This window comes from Ruditapes philippinarum, unplaced genomic scaffold (assembly GCF_026571515.1).
Source record: "Ruditapes philippinarum isolate M1 unplaced genomic scaffold, ASM2657151v2 ctg10863_1_1_1_1, whole genome shotgun sequence".
Lineage (NCBI taxonomy): Eukaryota > Metazoa > Mollusca > Bivalvia > Venerida > Veneridae > Ruditapes > Ruditapes philippinarum.
In genome coordinates this window covers 40,814-60,060 of record NW_026866058.1, presented here as the reverse complement: position 1 = coordinate 60,060, position 19,247 = coordinate 40,814, and the positions used below count along the sequence as shown (strand labels likewise).

At 35.4% G+C, this 19,247-nt stretch overlaps 1 protein-coding gene across 1 annotated transcript; it reads right to left on the bottom strand.

Annotated features, from left to right (window-relative positions):
• Positions 1 to 10,967: 10,967 nt before the first annotated feature.
• Positions 10,968 to 13,109, bottom strand: LOC132731138 (uncharacterized). The gene is made up of 2 exons (XM_060717263.1): positions 12,781 to 13,109; positions 10,968 to 12,547 (listed from the first exon to the last, which is right to left on the bottom strand). Exons 1-2 carry the CDS (start codon positions 13,107 to 13,109, stop codon positions 11,188 to 11,190), a joined length of 1,689 nt encoding a protein of 562 aa, XP_060573246.1. The 3' UTR covers positions 10,968 to 11,187.
• Positions 13,110 to 19,247: the final 6,138 nt, after the last annotated feature.

Sequence of the window (19,247 nt, the reverse complement as noted above, 5' to 3'; positions counted from 1 at the left end):
AGTTAATGAAGTACTGAACCGAAAACAAAGCACTGGATTAAAATTGCGTCCTGATAAATGTCATCTTTTGCGAAGTGAAGTTGTTTTCCTAGGTCACATTGTCTCTAAAGATGGCGTCAGGCCTGATCCTTCGAATACCTCTAAAATTGTAGATTGGCCGAGACCATGTACACCAAAACAAGTGAAGCAATTTGTCGCTACTGGCTCATATTATAGAAAGTTTGTGAAGGGTTTTGCGACGATTTTTAGACCATTAATAGACCTAACCAAGAAGGGTCAAGACTTTGTTTGGTGCAGTGCTCGCTAAAAGATGCCTTGATAAGCCCTGATGTAATGGGATACCCACTGAATGATGGTGGTACATTCATCCTTGATGTTGATGCTTCTGTGGTTGGAATCGGTTCGGTGCTGGCTCAAGTGCAAGAGGGGCGCGAAAGAGTAATTGCGTATGCGAGCAGAGGATTGAATAAAGCAGAGCGTAACTACTGTATTAGCGAGAAGGAGCTTCTAGCAGTAGTCTTCTTTGTTCAATACTTCCGGCAGTAGCTTTTAGGGAGACGGTTCCTGGTTCGAACCGAATATCAGGCCCTGGTTTGGTTGTTAAGTCTTAAGGAGCCAATTGGGAAGATAGCAAGATGGCTCGAAATTATGGCACCTTATGATTTTGCAATAGAGTACAGACCAGGTAAGAAACAACCGCACTGTGATGCGTTGTCCAGATGCGAGCAACCTAGAGACTGTCAATGTAGCGAAGTTGAAGCTCTAAAGTGTGGTCCATGTGGCAAATGCCAAAGAAGGGCGGAGCAAATGGGGCATGCGAAGGTGGTAGGTGTTTGCCGTATGAAGACTGGTGAAAGTGTGCGGGTTGTGGAAGCTGATCAAAGGCCAAGTACAAGTAAGGGGGCGCGTAACGAAGAAACGCCGTGGCTTAAGATGTTTTCATGCAAAGAGATGTCAGAAAAACAGAGGGAGGACCCAGATATAGCTCCAATTGTGCGAGCATTAGAGAGTGAGACTAAACCGCTTGGTTCGGATATGGAAAGAGAAAGTCCAGCAACCAGACAGTACTGGGTACTATGGGACTCACTTTTTATCAGGGACAAGGTGTTATATAGGCAATTTAAAAAGAAGAATGGGACGGACTGTTATGAACAAGTTATTGTGCCGAAGTGTTTGAGAAAGGACATCTTGAGTCAAATGCATGATAGTATCCTTGCAGGCCATTTAGGTACTAAGAAGACGAAACAAAGAATACAGTCAAACTTCTACTGGTATGGTCTAAAAGGCGATGTTAACTTGTTTGTCAAGACCTGTGATGCGTGCGAATCCGACAAGGCAATGCAGAAGCCTCCAAGAGGTCCAATGGGACGCTTACAGAGCGGTGCTCCATGTGATACGCTCGCTATTGATTATCTTGGTCCTTTGCCTGTGACTGAAAATGGAAATAAGTATATAATGGTCTTAACTGACCATTTTACAAAATATGTTGAGGTCTTGGCTGTCCCTAATCAACTGGCTGAAGAGTGTGCATTGAGAATCGCTAATGAGTTTGTCCCGCGCTGGGGACACCATTAAAAATTCACACTGATCAAGGTTCGACCTTTGAGAGTATTGTTTTTAAAGAACTGTGTTCTTTATTTTATGTTAAAAAGAGCCGCAAAAGTCCCAGAAATGTAATGGTCAAACTAAACGATACAATAAGACGTTACTGAAGATGATAAAGGCCTTTCTTATCGACCAGACCATACATCATTGTAAAGAAAATGTCATTAATAAATTTTGTGGTGCAAATGAACCCTGCGGGGCAGTCCGTGTTAATACACCATGTTAAGTTGAAAATGTATAATGGGACTAACGTGCCAAAGTGGGCCCGTAAAATTGCAAAACGTCTAACACAATAAATAACAGAATTGTCATTGTCTTTTGTCATCACTTCCTTGCGCTTAAACGAGAAACGTTAGAAATCGACCGAGAGTTATGCTTGATGCGACGTGCTAAACGTTCCGAGAAAACCGTGCGAATTTTTTTGATCGATGTTGGCGTGCCGAGTACCATTTTCTGTCAATTCCCTGAAGTAGGTGATAAGGGCAAGTACTTATCATCCCCTCTTATCGTTTCAGGAAGTCATGGACAACAGAACACCTAAGAGGAAGATGTGTTCGTGTGCTCACTGTAGAGGGCCTGGGTCCGGGTGTGTTGGCGAGCGGTATAGGGTCATAGACCACGTGATGAAGCACCATATGGCACTTAATCAGACGCCGTACTACTGTTAACTGTGTATGTTTAGATGCACTAGTCAAGAGCAGCTCGACAGGCACGTGACCAGTTACAAGAGGCACGCAACCATGGCGGCTATGGCTGAATTTCGGGACGACGCATCTCGTTATCTTGTGCACAACCCCAATGCCAAGACTATTTAGGAGGGGGTTGATTACTGTGCGGTACCTGAAGAGCAGAAGCAGTCAGGTCCATCTCAGCCGACACAGCAAAGCGACAGGCACCTCCCAGCAGGGTGTAACGGAGAGCTTGTCACAGTGGGGTTGTCACCAGCAGTATTAGCTTCTCTCCTGTCAACCAACAACGCCAACCAGAAACCTCAAACACCATCAGTGCCGCCTGCCCTCCAATATGATCCTTCTAGGCCAGGTATGACCGAGTCCGAGACTAATGCCTTCATTAGCAGTTTGCTTGACGCGCCGTCGACCTCAACTGGTGCCGGAACTGGGAGGCCTCTACAGCAATCGACGCCGACAGCTGAAACTAGTTCAGCAACTTACAGTCCTACACCCATAGCGCCAAAGTCTCCGCAGCTGCAAATTTCTGACCTGCCAGTAAATAGAAGTAGGTCCCACACGCCAGCCCTATCCAACAGGTCAGCTTTCTCACCACTGACGACGCCCGACGTGTTCAGTCGCAGGACTTCCAATGTGGATGAGAATATCATGCTCCAGTTGCTTGGTGACCCTGCGGATGAGAACATGATATTCTCTCCCCAACCTGCACAGTGACACAGGCGACACAGACGGAACCAGAGGCAACTCCAACTCCAAGGGTCGATTTTTCGGCTCCCCTCAATGCAGTGTTAGGTCATTTTGAGAAGACCATGGAGGTAGCCATGGGGAAGATGATCTTTGCGGTCGAGTCGGTGGCACGGGCCACACGCCACGTTCAACAATCCATTGACATCTTGGGGACATCAGTTTCACAGGTTTCGAGAGCGGTCGATCGCCTTACTGATAAGCAGAGACGCTTGGCGCGCAGTCGCGATTCGGCGGGGAGTCAGAGCAACAAACGAGTGAGGGAAGACGAAGACAAAGAGAACGACAGAGCCCTGAAGTCTGTCACTAGCAAGAAGAATGGCTCATATAGAAGAAATTGATATTTGTAATTATGCGTTTAATGTAAATGTAAATTAATTGTTAAGTTTAATGATTTTAAGACATTGTTAAAATTTAGACTGATTCAGTAATTGTTTAATGAATATCAACTCTAGTCAAGTGTTCACTTTTTTTTATGAAATCTGTATTTGATGTTTAAGCACAAAGTGATACTTTATTACTTTGATATTTCTCCAATTGTTACTTTAAAATTATCTATGTAATTTAAGATAAGAAAATTGCTTACTCTATTGCTTACTATATTCGCTTAACTTTTATTGTATAATGATTATAGCGATAAATTTACATAATTGACATTTGATAAGAATTTTTATACTTTACCAATTGTATTGTTAACTGAAACAGAAAATAGTTTAAAATCATATGACACTTATAGTGACCAGTAATAGTTGCATGTAATGGCAACAGGAGTTTGCCATAAGGGCGAGGGGGTAATGTAATGTCCCAGGGTCACATCTCTTATACTTACCTGATTTGTACTGTTGTAATGTAAAATCCACACTTTATCTATTTACTCTCATGTATTCAATGTTTATTTCACAGTAATATTTTTTATGAGGATGATGAGAGTTTCTCATCATGCATAATTCAACATACAAAGGCTTTCATCAATGCATAATGAATGTTTGTCTATTAAGATATCTGCTGTCTGTTTATTTTCATACTGTAACCTGTTTCTTGGACTGGAACTTTAAATGTCAGCCTCGAATGTATACAGTTTTCGCGAAATATGTAAACATCTCTGTTTATCTTTCTCAGACAAGCTAGTGTTAAATTGTTGATTGTATTTGTTAAAAAAATCCTAAACATGTCTTACCACAGAGCAAAACCACTTTATTAATCATATAATCCCTTTATTTTGTCATTATTTTTTACAGTACTGTGAGTACACCTGTCCTCTTGCAGGCGGCCATTTTGTTTCTATCTTTATATATTTTAAACACGACCAGCATTGGCATAGCAACCCTAGATGCTGTACTTTATATGATAAAGTTTAGTCTCAACATTTTATGATGTATCAACTCATTCCTAGCAGAAAACGTAAAGTTGAGGTGTGTTGTATTGTTTTATGTACTCTAAACTTATTTTTTCTTTCTTCCACAAGAAAATCTGTGGAACCCACAAAAAAGACTGTGGGATGACTTTCCCACGAAAAATACTGTGGAACGTTCCTTCCACAAGAAATTCTGTGGGTCCCACAAAAAAGTCTGTGGAGCGTTCTTTCCACAAGCTTGTGGAATTTGTGGGGACTGTGGCATATAAATAGCCCGTCTGCCTTCAGTTGGGGTCTTCCAACTTCGAAATTTTCATGTACACCGTATTTTGATTGTTCACTGAAATTTGATAGCTTAAAATACTTGACAAAATTTTTAAAGGTGTGCATTATATTTTTATCGTAAAATAAGTAAATTTCTTCTTTTAATTAAAGGAAATATATTTATTTTTTGCATTTTCATTTTATCTTGTGAATTGACAGATTCGCGTCATTTTATTGGTTACGCCGCGGCTGTCCACCGTGTTTTATGACCTATTTCTATTCTTGGAATATTTTTTTATTTAACGAAATTTTTCTTTCTTCTTGTTTTTCGTACATGTTCATAATTGTGAAATAATATTTATCTTGCAATAAATTTGTTGATTCTAGAAATATTGTTTTTCTTTTTGCTAAGTTAAGGTGTTTTTTTAAAATAATATTTTTCTAGCTAAGTTAATTTGTTTTTTAAAATAATAATTAAATAGTTTGAAGTCCAAACGTCAAGAAGCGACCAACCGAGCAAGCATTCAAGTCGGCCCTTGTATTTACAGTCACGGTGAGCAGCTGAAACTGTGATCAGCCTACGTTAGAAAAGTCAACTCACAGCTCACATTGATAGGTTGCTGTTATGATATCAAGATTACATAACTCTCACATGTTTAGTTGTATAGTTAATGGGATTACTTCCCTTTACTTGATATTCATTAATGCTATGTTATATATATGATCATGCCTCTCTGATACCTGGGTCAATTCTCACTTGAGCTCTGGTCTTAACAACATGTATTAAATGGTTATAATTAATAGTAGAATAGTTTGAATCTTGTTATCATCCATACAACATAACATGGTGTCAGAAGTGAACTAAAGGAACATTATTGTAATAAAGAAATTTAATTAAGAATTTATTTGGAATTGGATTTAACAAGCATTCTAGAAAGAAATTAAATTGTGCGCATCACAAACATTCAACTTTCTTTAGAGGAATCAATTAATTCTACAGCTATACAATGGATTTAAATGGTGTACCCATACCAACAATGAACTGGGAAAGTCAGAACCCTATGGAGGAGTTCAAAAAGTTCAGGCAGCATGCAGAACTTATATTTAGTGGCGCGTTAAGAGAAAAAGAAGAAGAAGTATAACTTACTTACTTATTACTATGGATTGGTGATAGAGGCCGCCAGATATATAATACTCTTACATTAACTGAGCTCCAAAGAAAATCAATAAAGGCAATTTCGGATGCAATTCAAAAACATCTACAACCAAAATCAAATCCTGTATTTAGCAGATACAAATTTCACAATGAAAAACAGGGAAACAGTACGATAGAACAATTCATCACACGTCTAAAAACATTAGCAAATGATTGCGCTTTTGATGCAGGGTACAGAGATGATGTCATACGAGATCAAATAGTTATTGGAATTACGTCGGAAAAAGTTCGTGAAAAACTAATCACGGAAGGCGAAGCATTGACTCTTGAAAAAGCAGTCAGGATATCACAGTCACATGAATACGCACAGGCACAACTACGTGATATGACTAATTCCAAAAACATTGATGACATTAATCATAAACGACATTCCACGTCAAAATACCAAAACGAGACTGGACAGAAACACAATCACCATTCAAGAGTTAGACAAAACCAACAGATAACAAAATGTGGAAATTGTGGACAGTCACATCACAGCAAAGATCGATGTCCGGCAAGAGGAAAACTATGCAAGAATTGCCTTAAATGAAATCACTATGCAGTTGTGTGTAGGCTAAACAAAAAAGTGCATGAAATCGAAACTGGAAACAGTAACAGTGACAGTAACAGTGACAGTAACAGTGAATTTTGTATTGGTGCAGTTGATTCAATTTCAAAGGGACAGGTATTTGTTGATTTACAGGTGGGCTCTAAAGGTCATTTCAAACAGTTTAAACTTGACACAGGGGCATGCTGTAACATCCTTTCTGAGGCAGATTTCAAATCCCCCAAGGCCAATACCCCCTTAAAGAAGCCAACTGTCAAACTCACTGCTTACTCAGGCACTGAAATTAAGGTTCTAGGAGTAGTAGATCTCTCATGCAGCTACAAGAAGAAATGCACAAAACTTGTAGAATTTTATGTTGTGAGAAAAAACAAACCCTTAATCCTAGGTTTACAATCATGCCTTGACTTCAATTTAATTAAGATTGTAATGTCCGTAGATCAGAATGAGCAAATGAATAAAAATTCTGTCTTGCGTGACTTTCCTGAAGTTTTTCATGGCTTTGGAAAATTACCTGGTGCTTGTTCGATCAAAGTAGATCCCAAGTATTTCCCAGTAATTCATCCTCCCCGACGCGTTCCTGTAGCTCTTCAGAGCAAGGTTAAAAAGGAACTTGATGCTATGGAAAAGGGAAATTGGGTGAATAGTATGGTCGTAGTCAATAAGCCACATTCTGATAAAGTTAGAATTGTAATTGACCCTAAAGACCTTAATAAGGCAATCCATAGGCCACATTATCCTACAAAAACCTTAGATGATATTTTGCCGAAGTTAAAGTCTGCAAAATATTTCACAAAACTTGACTGCAAATCAGGTTACTGGTCCGTTGTTTTAGATGATGAATCATCATATCTAACCACATTCAACACCCCTCAAGGTCGTTATAGGTATCTAAGATGTCCAATGGGACTGAAATGCAGCCAAGATCTTTTACAGTAAAAGATAGATGAGTGCTTAGAAGGCTTACTTGGTTGTTGTGTCATTGTAAACATTCTTGTTTATGGTTCAACTCGAGAAGAGCATGACATAAACCTAAGAAACTTACTTGATAGGTGCCGCCAAAAGGGCATAAGGTTAAACGATGACAAACTTGTTGTTTGTGTCTCGGAGGTTAAATATTTTGGTCACATCCTCTCAGCTGATGGATTGAAACCAGATCCCAAAAAATGTAGGGCTATCCAAGAGATGGAAGCGCCTAAAGACAAGTCTGAGCTTAAGACAATACTTGGCATGATAACTTATCTATCTAGATATGCCCAAAACTTGTCCGAGATCATTCATCCACTCTCAGAAATATTAAAGAAAGATGTCATTTTTCACTGGGATGCTCCTCAAGTTCGAGCATTTCAGAAAGTCAAAGACATACTTACTGAGTGTCCAGGCCCAGTGTTATCTTATTTTGATCCAAATAAGGCACTAGTACTTCAGTCTGACAGTTCTCAGCATGGCTGTGCTTCTACTTTAATGCAAGATGGAAAACCTATAGCCTTTGCAAGCAAATCCTTGACCAACTCAGAAAGGTCATGGGCCATGATTGAGAAAGAACTTCTTGCCAAAGTATTTGCCATGACAAAGTTCAGACAATATATTTACGGTAGGCACATAACTGTAGAAACAGATCATTTACCCTTGATCAGTGTTGTTAAAAAATCCCTATACAGTGCCCCGGCAAGATAACAAAGGCTCATATTAGCGTTACATGGTAATGATTTTGAGTTGCAGCACAAAGCAGGCACTCAAATACCCGTTGCTGACACATTGTCTCGGAAATATTTGCCAGATACTTATCCGGAAATTTCCGAAAATACCAATTTGCATGTTCACTTCATAACAAAAAACTTGCCATACACAGATCAAAAACTTAGTGAAGTAAGGTCAAAAACTGAGTCAGATCCAACACTCATGACCTTGAAACAAATCATTCTTCAAGGCTGGCCTGAAAAACGCAAAGATTGCAATTCTCAAGTTCTAGAATACTGGAATTATAGAGATGAACTCACTGTTGAAGATAATATCATCTACAAAGGTCAAAGATTGATTATTCCCAACTGTCTAAGATCTGAAATGTTAAATTTGCTACATAAAGGTCACCCAGGCCAGGAACGTAGCTTCCGCAGGACACAAATTTCTATGTTTTGGCCTAACATTAGCAAAGACATAGTGCAGAAAGTGCAACAGTGTTCTGTATGTGCAGAACATCAAAGGTCAAATTCAAAGGAACCCTTGGTTTCACATGAAATCCCTAAGTACCCATGGCAGGTAATAGGTACTGATGTAGTTACATTAGATAACCAAGACTCCTTGTTAGTATGCGACTACATGAGCAACTATTTTGAAGTTGACATGATTAAAAATTCAAACAGTAGCACTATTATTAAGTTAATGAGAACTTGGTTTTTAAGACATGGTGTTCCCCAGAAAATAGTTTCAGATGGTGCTAGTTATTACACATCACAAGAATTTAAAGAATTCACAACTAAATGGGACATAAAGCATGTAAGGTCATCACCTCAATATCCCCAAAGTTATGGCCTTAGTGAATCATGCGTGAAGAAAGTAAAAACATTGCTTAAAAATGCAAGCAAGATGGAACAGACCCTTTGATAGCAATTTTAGAATTACGTGCTACCCCGCTTAGCATAGGTTATTCTCCCACTGAAATCTTAATGGGAAGAAAAATAAGGACATTTATACCTATGTCTGAAAAGAATTTAACACCCAAAACAACAGATTTAAATAGAATAAGGTCACTTCTTGAAAAACAAAAATGTATTCAAAAGAAAAATTATGATAAACATTCAAGGCCCCTAAAACCATTTAACATAGGAGAAAATGTTAGAATTCAGCAGTGAAAATCTTGGAATCCCGCTGTCATTCAAGAGAAATTAGACAATCGCTCTTATTCTGTAGAAACACCTGATGGTGGTCAATATATCAGAAACAGGCAACATCTAATGAAGGATTATACCTGTCAAGATAATGACCCTCCATTAAACACAGATAACAATCAAATTACAAAGGCCATTTGTAGTAATCAAGACACAGCAGATTCCCATGATAAACTTTCACGCCAGTTAACCTCACAGCATGCCAGTGTCAAGAGTGATAATCTGACCTTTAATCACTCAAAGTCGCCTGCATCAACAAATACTCTCAAACTGCCAAATACATATCCAGAAGCTTATGTAACTCGTTCTGAGAGGCAGGTTAAACAAAGATAATTCAGTCTGTGTAAAATAAGTGTATATATACACATTGAACAAATAGGCATAAATTGCAGAAGTGTTTATTGTGCTTTAAACAGAAAAAGTACAAAGTTTATATTGACAGTATGAAAGCATTTTTTTTCTAGGACAAATTTATCATAATAATTAAATGTTTTTATCTCAAATTCATTAATTGATGTCAGTCTTGGCATGGACATTATTTTTTATTGCTTAATGCTTTCTCAGAATAAATTGACATTTATAGCGGACAAATGTTTATGAGCTTCTCAATTTCAAACAAAGGGAGATGTTATGATATCAAGATTAGATAACTCTTTACATGTTTAGTTGTATAGTTAATGGGATTACTTCCCTTTACTTGATATTCATTAATGCTATGTTATATATGTGATCATGCCTCTCTGATACCTGGGTCAATTTTCACTTGAGCTCTGGTCTTAACAATATGTATTAAATGGTTATAATAAATAGTAGAATAGTTTGAATCTTGTTATCATCCATACAACATAACAGTTGCTAAACAGACTTCAAGGTCATATTGAAACAGATCCTGACAGCTCATTTAAAGAGAGATCCTACTTGATCACTGCTTAGGCTCACACCACCAACAATATGGTTTGTGTAATATGTTTATTTGTTATTAGCTATACATTTGTAACTTTGTTATTGTATTGTGATTAACATTGTCTTACTTTTCTTATGTATGTTAATCTTTACCGCCATACATTGTAACAACGTACTGGCGATAAAGTTATTAGTGCCAAATAAAATATTGCTGTTCTTTTTCTTCTGTCGGATATTACGACTATTTACAAGCTTTTTTCTTGGAATTTAAAATTGGCTATAGCATGTAATTAACATTTGTGAATTTGACAGAATGTATATAAAATTGCATTCTTTTCGTAATATTAACCACAATAAAAAGTAACGCAAAAAATTCCAACTCTAGGGTAATGTTTCGACATTCCGAACATAATAACATAACAATCTTTTTTAACATAATGATTATTGAATTTTTCTTAACTTTCATCATAAAAATCAAGCTGCATGAAACATAAATGTTCGGTTTGTAGCACCTTAAAATATTTCGCAAAATTTGTCCATTACAGAGATCTAATTTTTGTATTTTAATTGAAACAAATCACGTTATTTAAAAAAGCATTTGTATCATAATATATAAAACTGACATTATATCTTGTTTATAGAAGAATAATATAATTGTGTTACATGGAAAATTCTACAAAGGTTTAAAAATAAATAATTTTAAACGATTTTCGTATTTTCTATTTTCTAAGCATTTTCTAATATTTAACGCATGTGCATCGAAGGATAACATAATGTTGTATGCAAATATTATTTCAAATAATTCACATATTGATTTTATGACATGATATTTCAAATGATTGAAAAAAATCAGTATAAACGTATTAGACAGCATTGGTACTTATTTTGCATGCATAGCCTTAATACTGCAAAACATCTGAATCCGGCAGAAATTTCTTTTATGAAATTTACCAGTTAGAAGTTGAAAGTCTTGTGATCTATCTAACAAGCAAATCAATTACAAATAAGGTGTCTTTGATGTAGCATCCAACAAGTAACCTATTTCTTTTCCCATCAAAGCTCATACTTATTGGTGATAACAAGCCAGAGTCTTTCCCAATCAGTTCTCCGAGACAATTACCATCCCTGTTGAACATAACGATGTTGTGTGACTGATATCCACATAGGAATACCGTTTCATCGTCAGCTACACATACACCTTCGGTACATCTCAATCTACTGTCTCTCATCTCTCTGATGACTATTCCATCCTTGTTGAGGCAAACAGCTCCATCCCAGTTATCTGTCACGATCACTGTTTCAGAAGTGACTGCCATATGCTGAACAGAGGATTTAAATATAGACTTCTCGTATTGATCGTGGACGATAGATTTTACAAGATTAGATGAAGTACTGTATACGTTAACACCATTTGAAGCTGATGACCATAGATCACCACAAAACATTGTTAATCCAAACAGTCTACCGTTTTGTATATCTATAGTCCTTTCTTTGGACAGATATGAGCCAACGGAAAAGAGTTGAATTTTATTCTTGTTCAATTTCACAGCAACTCTTCTGTTACTAACACAACTTATACTTGTAGGTGAAGAGTCTAATTTGAAGACGCATTGTACACTATCGTTAGTGTTTAGTCTTTTAACTTTGTAATTGTTAAAATCAGTCAGAAGGACCGTACCATCAGGAAGTCTGCAGATATCAGATATGTAACATTCCTGATTGTCCTTACTTAGCTTCACATTGATCTCCTTCGTTGACTTTAGTGTGTACTGCCTCTGTTTCAATTTCTGCTCACCAACAATTCCGGTTGTTACATCACCTAAAGACTGTTCGATTGTGAAGATGTCTGTCAACTCCCTATTTACAGTAAAATCGATAAATTGTGTACCTTCCGCCGCAACTTCTGTAATGAAAGTGTTTGCATCTTTGACAGTCTTCTTCATCAACATAATCTGGACAAATTTTTGCTCTAAAATCAGACTGTCAATCGTATGCAGTTGTTTCGTACTTTGCTTCAAGCATTCAGTTGTTCGACCTGATACACTGATAACAGGCACGAGATCCTCCTTCAATGTAGAATATTTATCATTTAAACATTTTTCTGTCTGTCTTTTCAATTTTCTAATATGTTCTATAAGTTTTGTCTCTGTTTCATCTAGTTTCCCTTCAATAGCTTCTTTCTGTTTTTCTATAGCAGTTAGATTTTGTTTCTGTTTTACTGTCAGGGACTTCACGTTGTCATGTAAATTCTTTGTCTCCTCTAACAGGGCTTGAATCTCCGTTTGGGTTACGCATTGTTTAGACACATCTTCAATCTTGTTTACTCCATCACAAGACCTAAAATATATAATTAGGTCGGAGATTATTTATATATAAATATAATAAAAAATATATTCCAACTGGATGCAGTATCCGATATTATTTTCTACAGTAGCAGAAAGATAATCTGCTAAAATAATACTACATTTGATCCGATTCACATATCTAAAATTGAAGGCAAACTTTCATGATAGCCAAAGAATAAAACTGAGACTGATTAAAATGTTAAATATGTTTAGATCAATTATTACCTATGTTCTGTTGCAATGCACATCGTACAATAAACCATATCATGTGTTTTACAGTACATTTCAATGTATCGGTCAGCATGGTAGTGACATTTAGTCCTAGCAACAACAACACCTTGTTTAGCATCGCTTTTATCCAACAGTTTATGTTGCTGTGCAATATTAAGTCGGCCATGGTATATCGTACATGTCTTACACAAATATTCGTGACACTCACGACAATACTTGTCAGCCTCTTCTCTAATATTGTCTTTGCTGCAAGGTGTACACGTGAATTCATAATCTGCATCAGAACCGTCTTTTAAAGATTGAACATTGATTCCTTCTGCCATTCTGGAATAAACGATTTTTTATCTATTCTAAGTTAATATATACATTGAAAGCATCAACTGAAATGTAATATATTTAGTTGTTTATCGAATGAAATGAAAGACCGAAAATCTTTAAAATATTACAACACTATCTTGATAAAAAATATATACGGCGCGTCCATATCAAAGAGACGTTTAAGTAAATCACAAATGTGCTTTACTGTGTTCTCTCCCATCCTGTTGTAAACAATATCTACGCCTAGTGATTTAAAAGAAAATATTTTCACAAATACATGAATAGAATATATTCACTTGATAATTCCTTGTATAAGAATTTCTTTAAAATAACATTCCTTGTAATGGTATTTTAAATTTAACTCAATAGTTTATATATTCATACGTCCCTCCCTTAGAGGCCTCAAACAATGAAATAATGCCATATTCAGAACCTAAACGCTTCCTTTCGTTTGAGGAATGGTGTTAAAAGGTGATCGGCGACATCCCCTATCAAATAGATACATCAAGGGTTGCCAAAGGGGTGATGTGACCCCTTCTGCTTGGGGGTTTGAAGGGGGCAGCAGACTTCATCTCCAAGAAAAAATTGTGAGAGGCTAAAATGGCGTCAGGTCGACATTAAGGTAACATGTAACCAACGGTTAAAAGCCTTTGACTTCTCAATCCATTGAGAAGTTGCATAATTTTGAAATCAGTTTAGATGGAAAAATCAACACAAAATAATGATTTTTGTCGTTTTTGAGATGTCTCCTCGTTACCATGGTAACAAGAAATTTAAGATTGAGTATACTGTTACAGATGCTATGGTCCTGTCAATATTTGTGCCAAGTTTGGACAGTATTGAAGCTTTTTTATAGTTTCATAGCAATTTGAACTTGTACGAGTAACAGGAGGCTTTTCAATACAAACAGCCATTTTTCACAAAATGCTCATGCAGTAAAGGGTTAACATAAAAATAATTGTAAAATACACTCGATAATTCCCTGTACAGGTACTTTATGAACCTCTGGTATGCATACAAAGATCATAAACAAACTTTTTTAAACTCATGTTAGATTTTATCTGTGTGTTTTGTATATTTAAGTATTTAAGTTTTAGCAGAGCTAATTTCAATGCATTTGACCATTTTGTACAGTCTTGTAATGATATAGAATACATAATTTATTTATAAATAAGAAGACTAAAGATAAATGCTTACCTTTGCCTTGTTTCGTTTTTAATTTTGTACTTAATAACATGATACGCCCTTATCTGTGTTATCTCAAATCACCTGATCGTGACACGGTGTAAAGATTAGTTAATTTAAATTTAGTAAATTATTTCATTTCATATCTAATATTTCCCCTATATCAATAACCCACAAAAATAGCAAGCATACATTTTGTTTGTTCTATTTAAGGCTGCAAAGATTACCTAACATAATTAAATAATAAACATTCTGATAACAATTACATAGAATTAATTCTGAAACATACATGTTCCATTTGCTGCCCGTCTATAAAACTGCTAAACATAATGAGAAGAGCCTTCATTCTTTTTCTCTATTTCAAAATGTCCTTTGCATTTTTAGAATGATTAGAAATGTCCTTTACATTCTATTTTAGAATCACAATTGAGATTCACCGATTTCAGTTTGTAATTTCAAAATGACCAACGGAAAATCTTCTTATATTCAGTACTTCTATGAAACAAAAGAGAAAGAACATCAAAACACTCGGCGGTCTGATATATACTCGGGGGCTATACCCCCTCGTACAAATCAGATAACCTCGTGTCTATTAAATAAACAACGGATTTATGAAATAAACATATCAGAATTGTCTATATATTTACAATATCATACTGAAGTGTCGTCTGCTTTGCTATAATCTTTATTCAGTGTGGAGTAGAAAATATAAAACATGAAACAAATCTACCAAAATGCATACATAGAATCTACCACTCAAATCGTTAACCCCCTCAAGGTTATTAGGTTATTAGTGATGGGCATTTGAGTTTCATTTTTAGGAAATAAATTATCCTACAGTATTAACTAGATTTCTTACCACAGGTATGATAAGGTGAATTTGAAATGTTTACATAATTATAATCACACAAAAAATCGGCACGTCGCAGCCGGGACTCAGACCGAAATGGTATTTTTACAATTACAATTAAAAGTCAAAATATGGAAAAAATAAAAAATATTGCCTTTCTTGTTCATGAAATTATTAAAAAATTATATAAATAAGTAAGAAAAGGGTAAGTATGTCTTGACAACAATGTGTATTGCAGACAGAGCAAAAATATATGCAAAGCTGCTTTGATTATAATTTGTATTTTGGGCCGGAGGCCTTTATTCAAAACAATAAAATGCAGTTGCTGTATGTAACAAGTACAAATGTTGCTGCAATGCAGCAATAGAGATGCTCTGCGCAACAAAAATGCGCACATTCAAATCATTCCTGTGCACAGGTCATTTACTATTTAGATTAAGAACTAGTGTACATTATTCCGGGTGTTTTGTTTGCGTTATTATACTTATCGTACACACTGCCCTCCTCTCTTGCGCATCGGTCGAATCCTCGGTTCAGACCGATATATTTCTATTTTTAGACAAGAAAATCCGTGTCTACACTTCAGCCAATCAGTGACTAGCTTACTTGTAACGACTTGTCACATACCTGAATTTGACGCACCGTATTGTAAACGATGTGTGTTCATTTGTACTTTACTTAAAATTGTTTGTTTTAATGACCAAAATGGTTAATTCGCGATGATATATTATTTACGGATGGTCAATTGTAATGGAGTCTACGTAAACGGTAGCTCAATACGAATAATGGTCTGAAGTAACGTGAGTGTATTCAGTGAGCTGCGAAGGGAGCGTAGCACTGCCCATGCGAAAGGGGCCATACATTAAATTTGAAAAAAAATGCTTTCACTGATGCCTTCCTGGTAAGGAAAGTACAATTCCAATACAAACAAGACTTACAAGACTTGTTAATGCAATGTGACATGACAGTAGTGCAACATTGTTCTGTTTGTGTCACTACAGTGAAAAATTATTAGATGACATAAAAAATATCAAAGCATGTACATTTTCTACCTACAATGCTACTCATGTTCTACAAATATCAACAACTAATCATGGTAAGAAATATAAAAATCAACATGTAAATAAGTCAAAACAAAAACTTACATCGACTTTATTTTTTAAAATCTTCGTTACATGTTTCGCGGCAATTGGTATATCATGTTATAACAAGAAAGGCGTTGATGCAAAGCATCAAAGGGTATCCAGGCAAGAAATGCAGCGAGTGACGATGAACAAGAAGACATCTGATGACCAAATAATCTTCTAAACTTATTAATGGTTAATTGGATTTTACCAGAATTGAACGTGTATACCATTGCTAAATGGGCGTACAATAGACAATGTTCATCAAGAACTTTGGAAGGCTTGCTAGAGATAAGCATATGAAATGTTAATTTGTATTTTCTTTGAAACATACAAAACAGTAGTCAAAATGAACACAGTCTGTTTTATTATTATTATTATAATTGTAACAAATATACAAACAAAAAAAAACGTTACAAAAACGACTAATATATATATAAAACATGCATTCTTTTCATGTCAAATTAAGTAAAATGGTTTCTTTTGATACCTGGGACTTATAATACAATAGCAAAATTCTTAGTCCCTGATAAATACTGAAAGAAGATGAAAAATTTGGTATGAATTTAAAAAAGATCAAATTTTGTTATACGCAATAAAATAATGGTACATTAAAAATATCGAACAAATTTGCATCGCATGTTCATATAGTGCAACATTATTTATCAATCTGAATTGTATACAAGTATCATAGGGTATGAGGAAATTCATTAGCATCATGTTCATGCGAGTCAAAGATATAAAAGCTACTTGACATTGGTTTTAAATAAAGAGTTATTGTTAATTGATTTAAAGGGAGATGAATCTACCATTTTGTTGAATTGCTTCAAAATCCTCGCCTGACCCACCAGTGTGTTTACATCCCTATCAATAAACCCATAACACTCCATGTTAAAACTGCAGACGAAAGTTTCTGTTGTTAAAATGTCACAGTATTCGCAAAATCAACATTACACTCAAACCATCATAAAACCGATTGCCTTCAAACAAAATAGAATCAACTTCTTACAGCAAATACTCGGGAAATCAGGGTCAATTTAAATATTCACGGTAAAAAAAATGTCAGAAGTGCAATCAGGGCCGTAAAAATAAAAGGAGCTATTATTTTACCGGAAAGATCCTACAGAAAACACAATTTCAAAATGATAATATTATGATATAACATAGTATAATTCGTATTTTAGATGGCCTACTTAATTTTTTGCGATAAAATTATAGAGTGAAATTTGTTGTTGAATATGTTTGCATTTCATTGCCTGTAAAAAAATCTGGAAACAAAGTGATCCCTCGGAAGCATTAATCACAACAGAATTGTATAAGAATTGCACATGAATGATACACCCCTCACGCCCCCTAGCACCGGCTTGAGCGGTACTCAATTCTCAATGATCCCGAAGGACCAGAAAAATATAACAACACTGAAGTAAGGTACAGGGCAACTTTAAACAGCTGCCACACGGCATTTGACACCTGCTGTTGTGAAGTATAACAAGAGTTGTCACAGGACAACGAAGTTCGACTTATGAAATACTGGACGCAGTAAGGACGACAAACCTTTATGAAAAATCAGTTAGGTATAATAATGTATCAAGTTTTAGTAAAATAATAACATCTGTTAACATAAATTCCAAGTTCAAGGGGGAATAATTAATATAGTCACGCTAGAGTTATGAACCTTGTCACACACATGTGTGTAATGATAAGAAATATATATTTGAAGTTTGAAGTATGTTATCTTAAATAGTAAAGAAGTTATAACATTTCTTTAAAAAAGTCCTAAGTTCAAAGGGAGCTAAATCTGAAAATATTGCTTCAATAGTTATGAACCTTGTCACATAAGATGTAATTTATGATGAGGAATATGTATTTGAAGTTTATGGTAGATACCTTTAAAACTAAAGAAGTTATAGTAAAAAAAACAACATTTTTCAAGTAAAACAATGTATGTCCATGGGAGGATAAATCTGAAAATATTGGTGCTAGAGTTATAAACCATGTCACATAAGATGCAGTTGATGATAAGGAACATAAATTTGAAGTATGAAGTTGATCCCTTATGAAATAAAGAAATAACAGTAAAAAAAATATTTTTTAAGGAAAATTGTAAGTTCAAGGAGAAAAGTCTGAAAATATTGGTGCTAAATGTTAACCTTGTCACATAAGATGTGGTTGATGATAAGGAACACATATTTGAAGTATGATGTGGATCCCTTCAGAAATAAAGAAGTAACAGTAAAAAAAATATTTTTAAGTAAAATTCTAAGTTCAAGGGGAGATAAATCTGAAAATATTGGTGCTAGAGTTATGAACCTTGTCACATAAGATGTGGTTGATTATAAGGAATATATATTTAAAGTATGAAGTTGATCCCTTATGAAATAAAGAAATAACAGTAATATATATATATATTAAGGAAAATTGTAAGTTCAAGGTGAAAAATCTGAAAATATTGTAGCTAGAGTTATGAACCTTGTCACATAAGATGTGGTTGATTATAAGGAATATATATTTAAAGTATGAAGTTGATCCCTTATGAAATAAAGAAATAACAGTAATATATATATATATTAAGGAAAATTGTAAGTTCAAGGTGAAAAATCTGAAAATATTGTAGCTAGAGTTATGAACCTTGTCACATAAGATGTGGTTTATTATGAGGAACATATATTTAAAGTTGATATCTTAAGAGATTAAAAAGTTATGGTAAAAAATATTTTACTGCACTAAAATTTTAATCTGAAATCTGGACGCCGACGCCGGGGCGAGTAGGACAGCTCTCCGTATACTTCGTATCATCGAGCTAAAAAACTGGAAATTTAGTGATCCCTCCGAAGCATTAATCACAACTTATTTATTACCATAGCCGTTATACTACTCCTACAAGAAAAGCATTGATGCAAAGCATCAAAAGGCGTCCAAGCAAGAAATGCAGCAGGTGAAGATGAATTAGTAGACATATGATGACAAGATATTCTTATAATCTT

Coding starts and splice junctions, on each gene's coding strand:
- LOC132731138 (XM_060717263.1), bottom strand. CDS start 13,109: ATGGCAGAAGGAATCAATGTTCAATCTTTAAAAGACGGTTCTGATGCA. Junction 12,548..12,780: donor TGCATTGCAACAGAACATAG/GTAATAATTGAT, acceptor TATATATTTTAG/GTCTTGTGATGGAGTAAACA.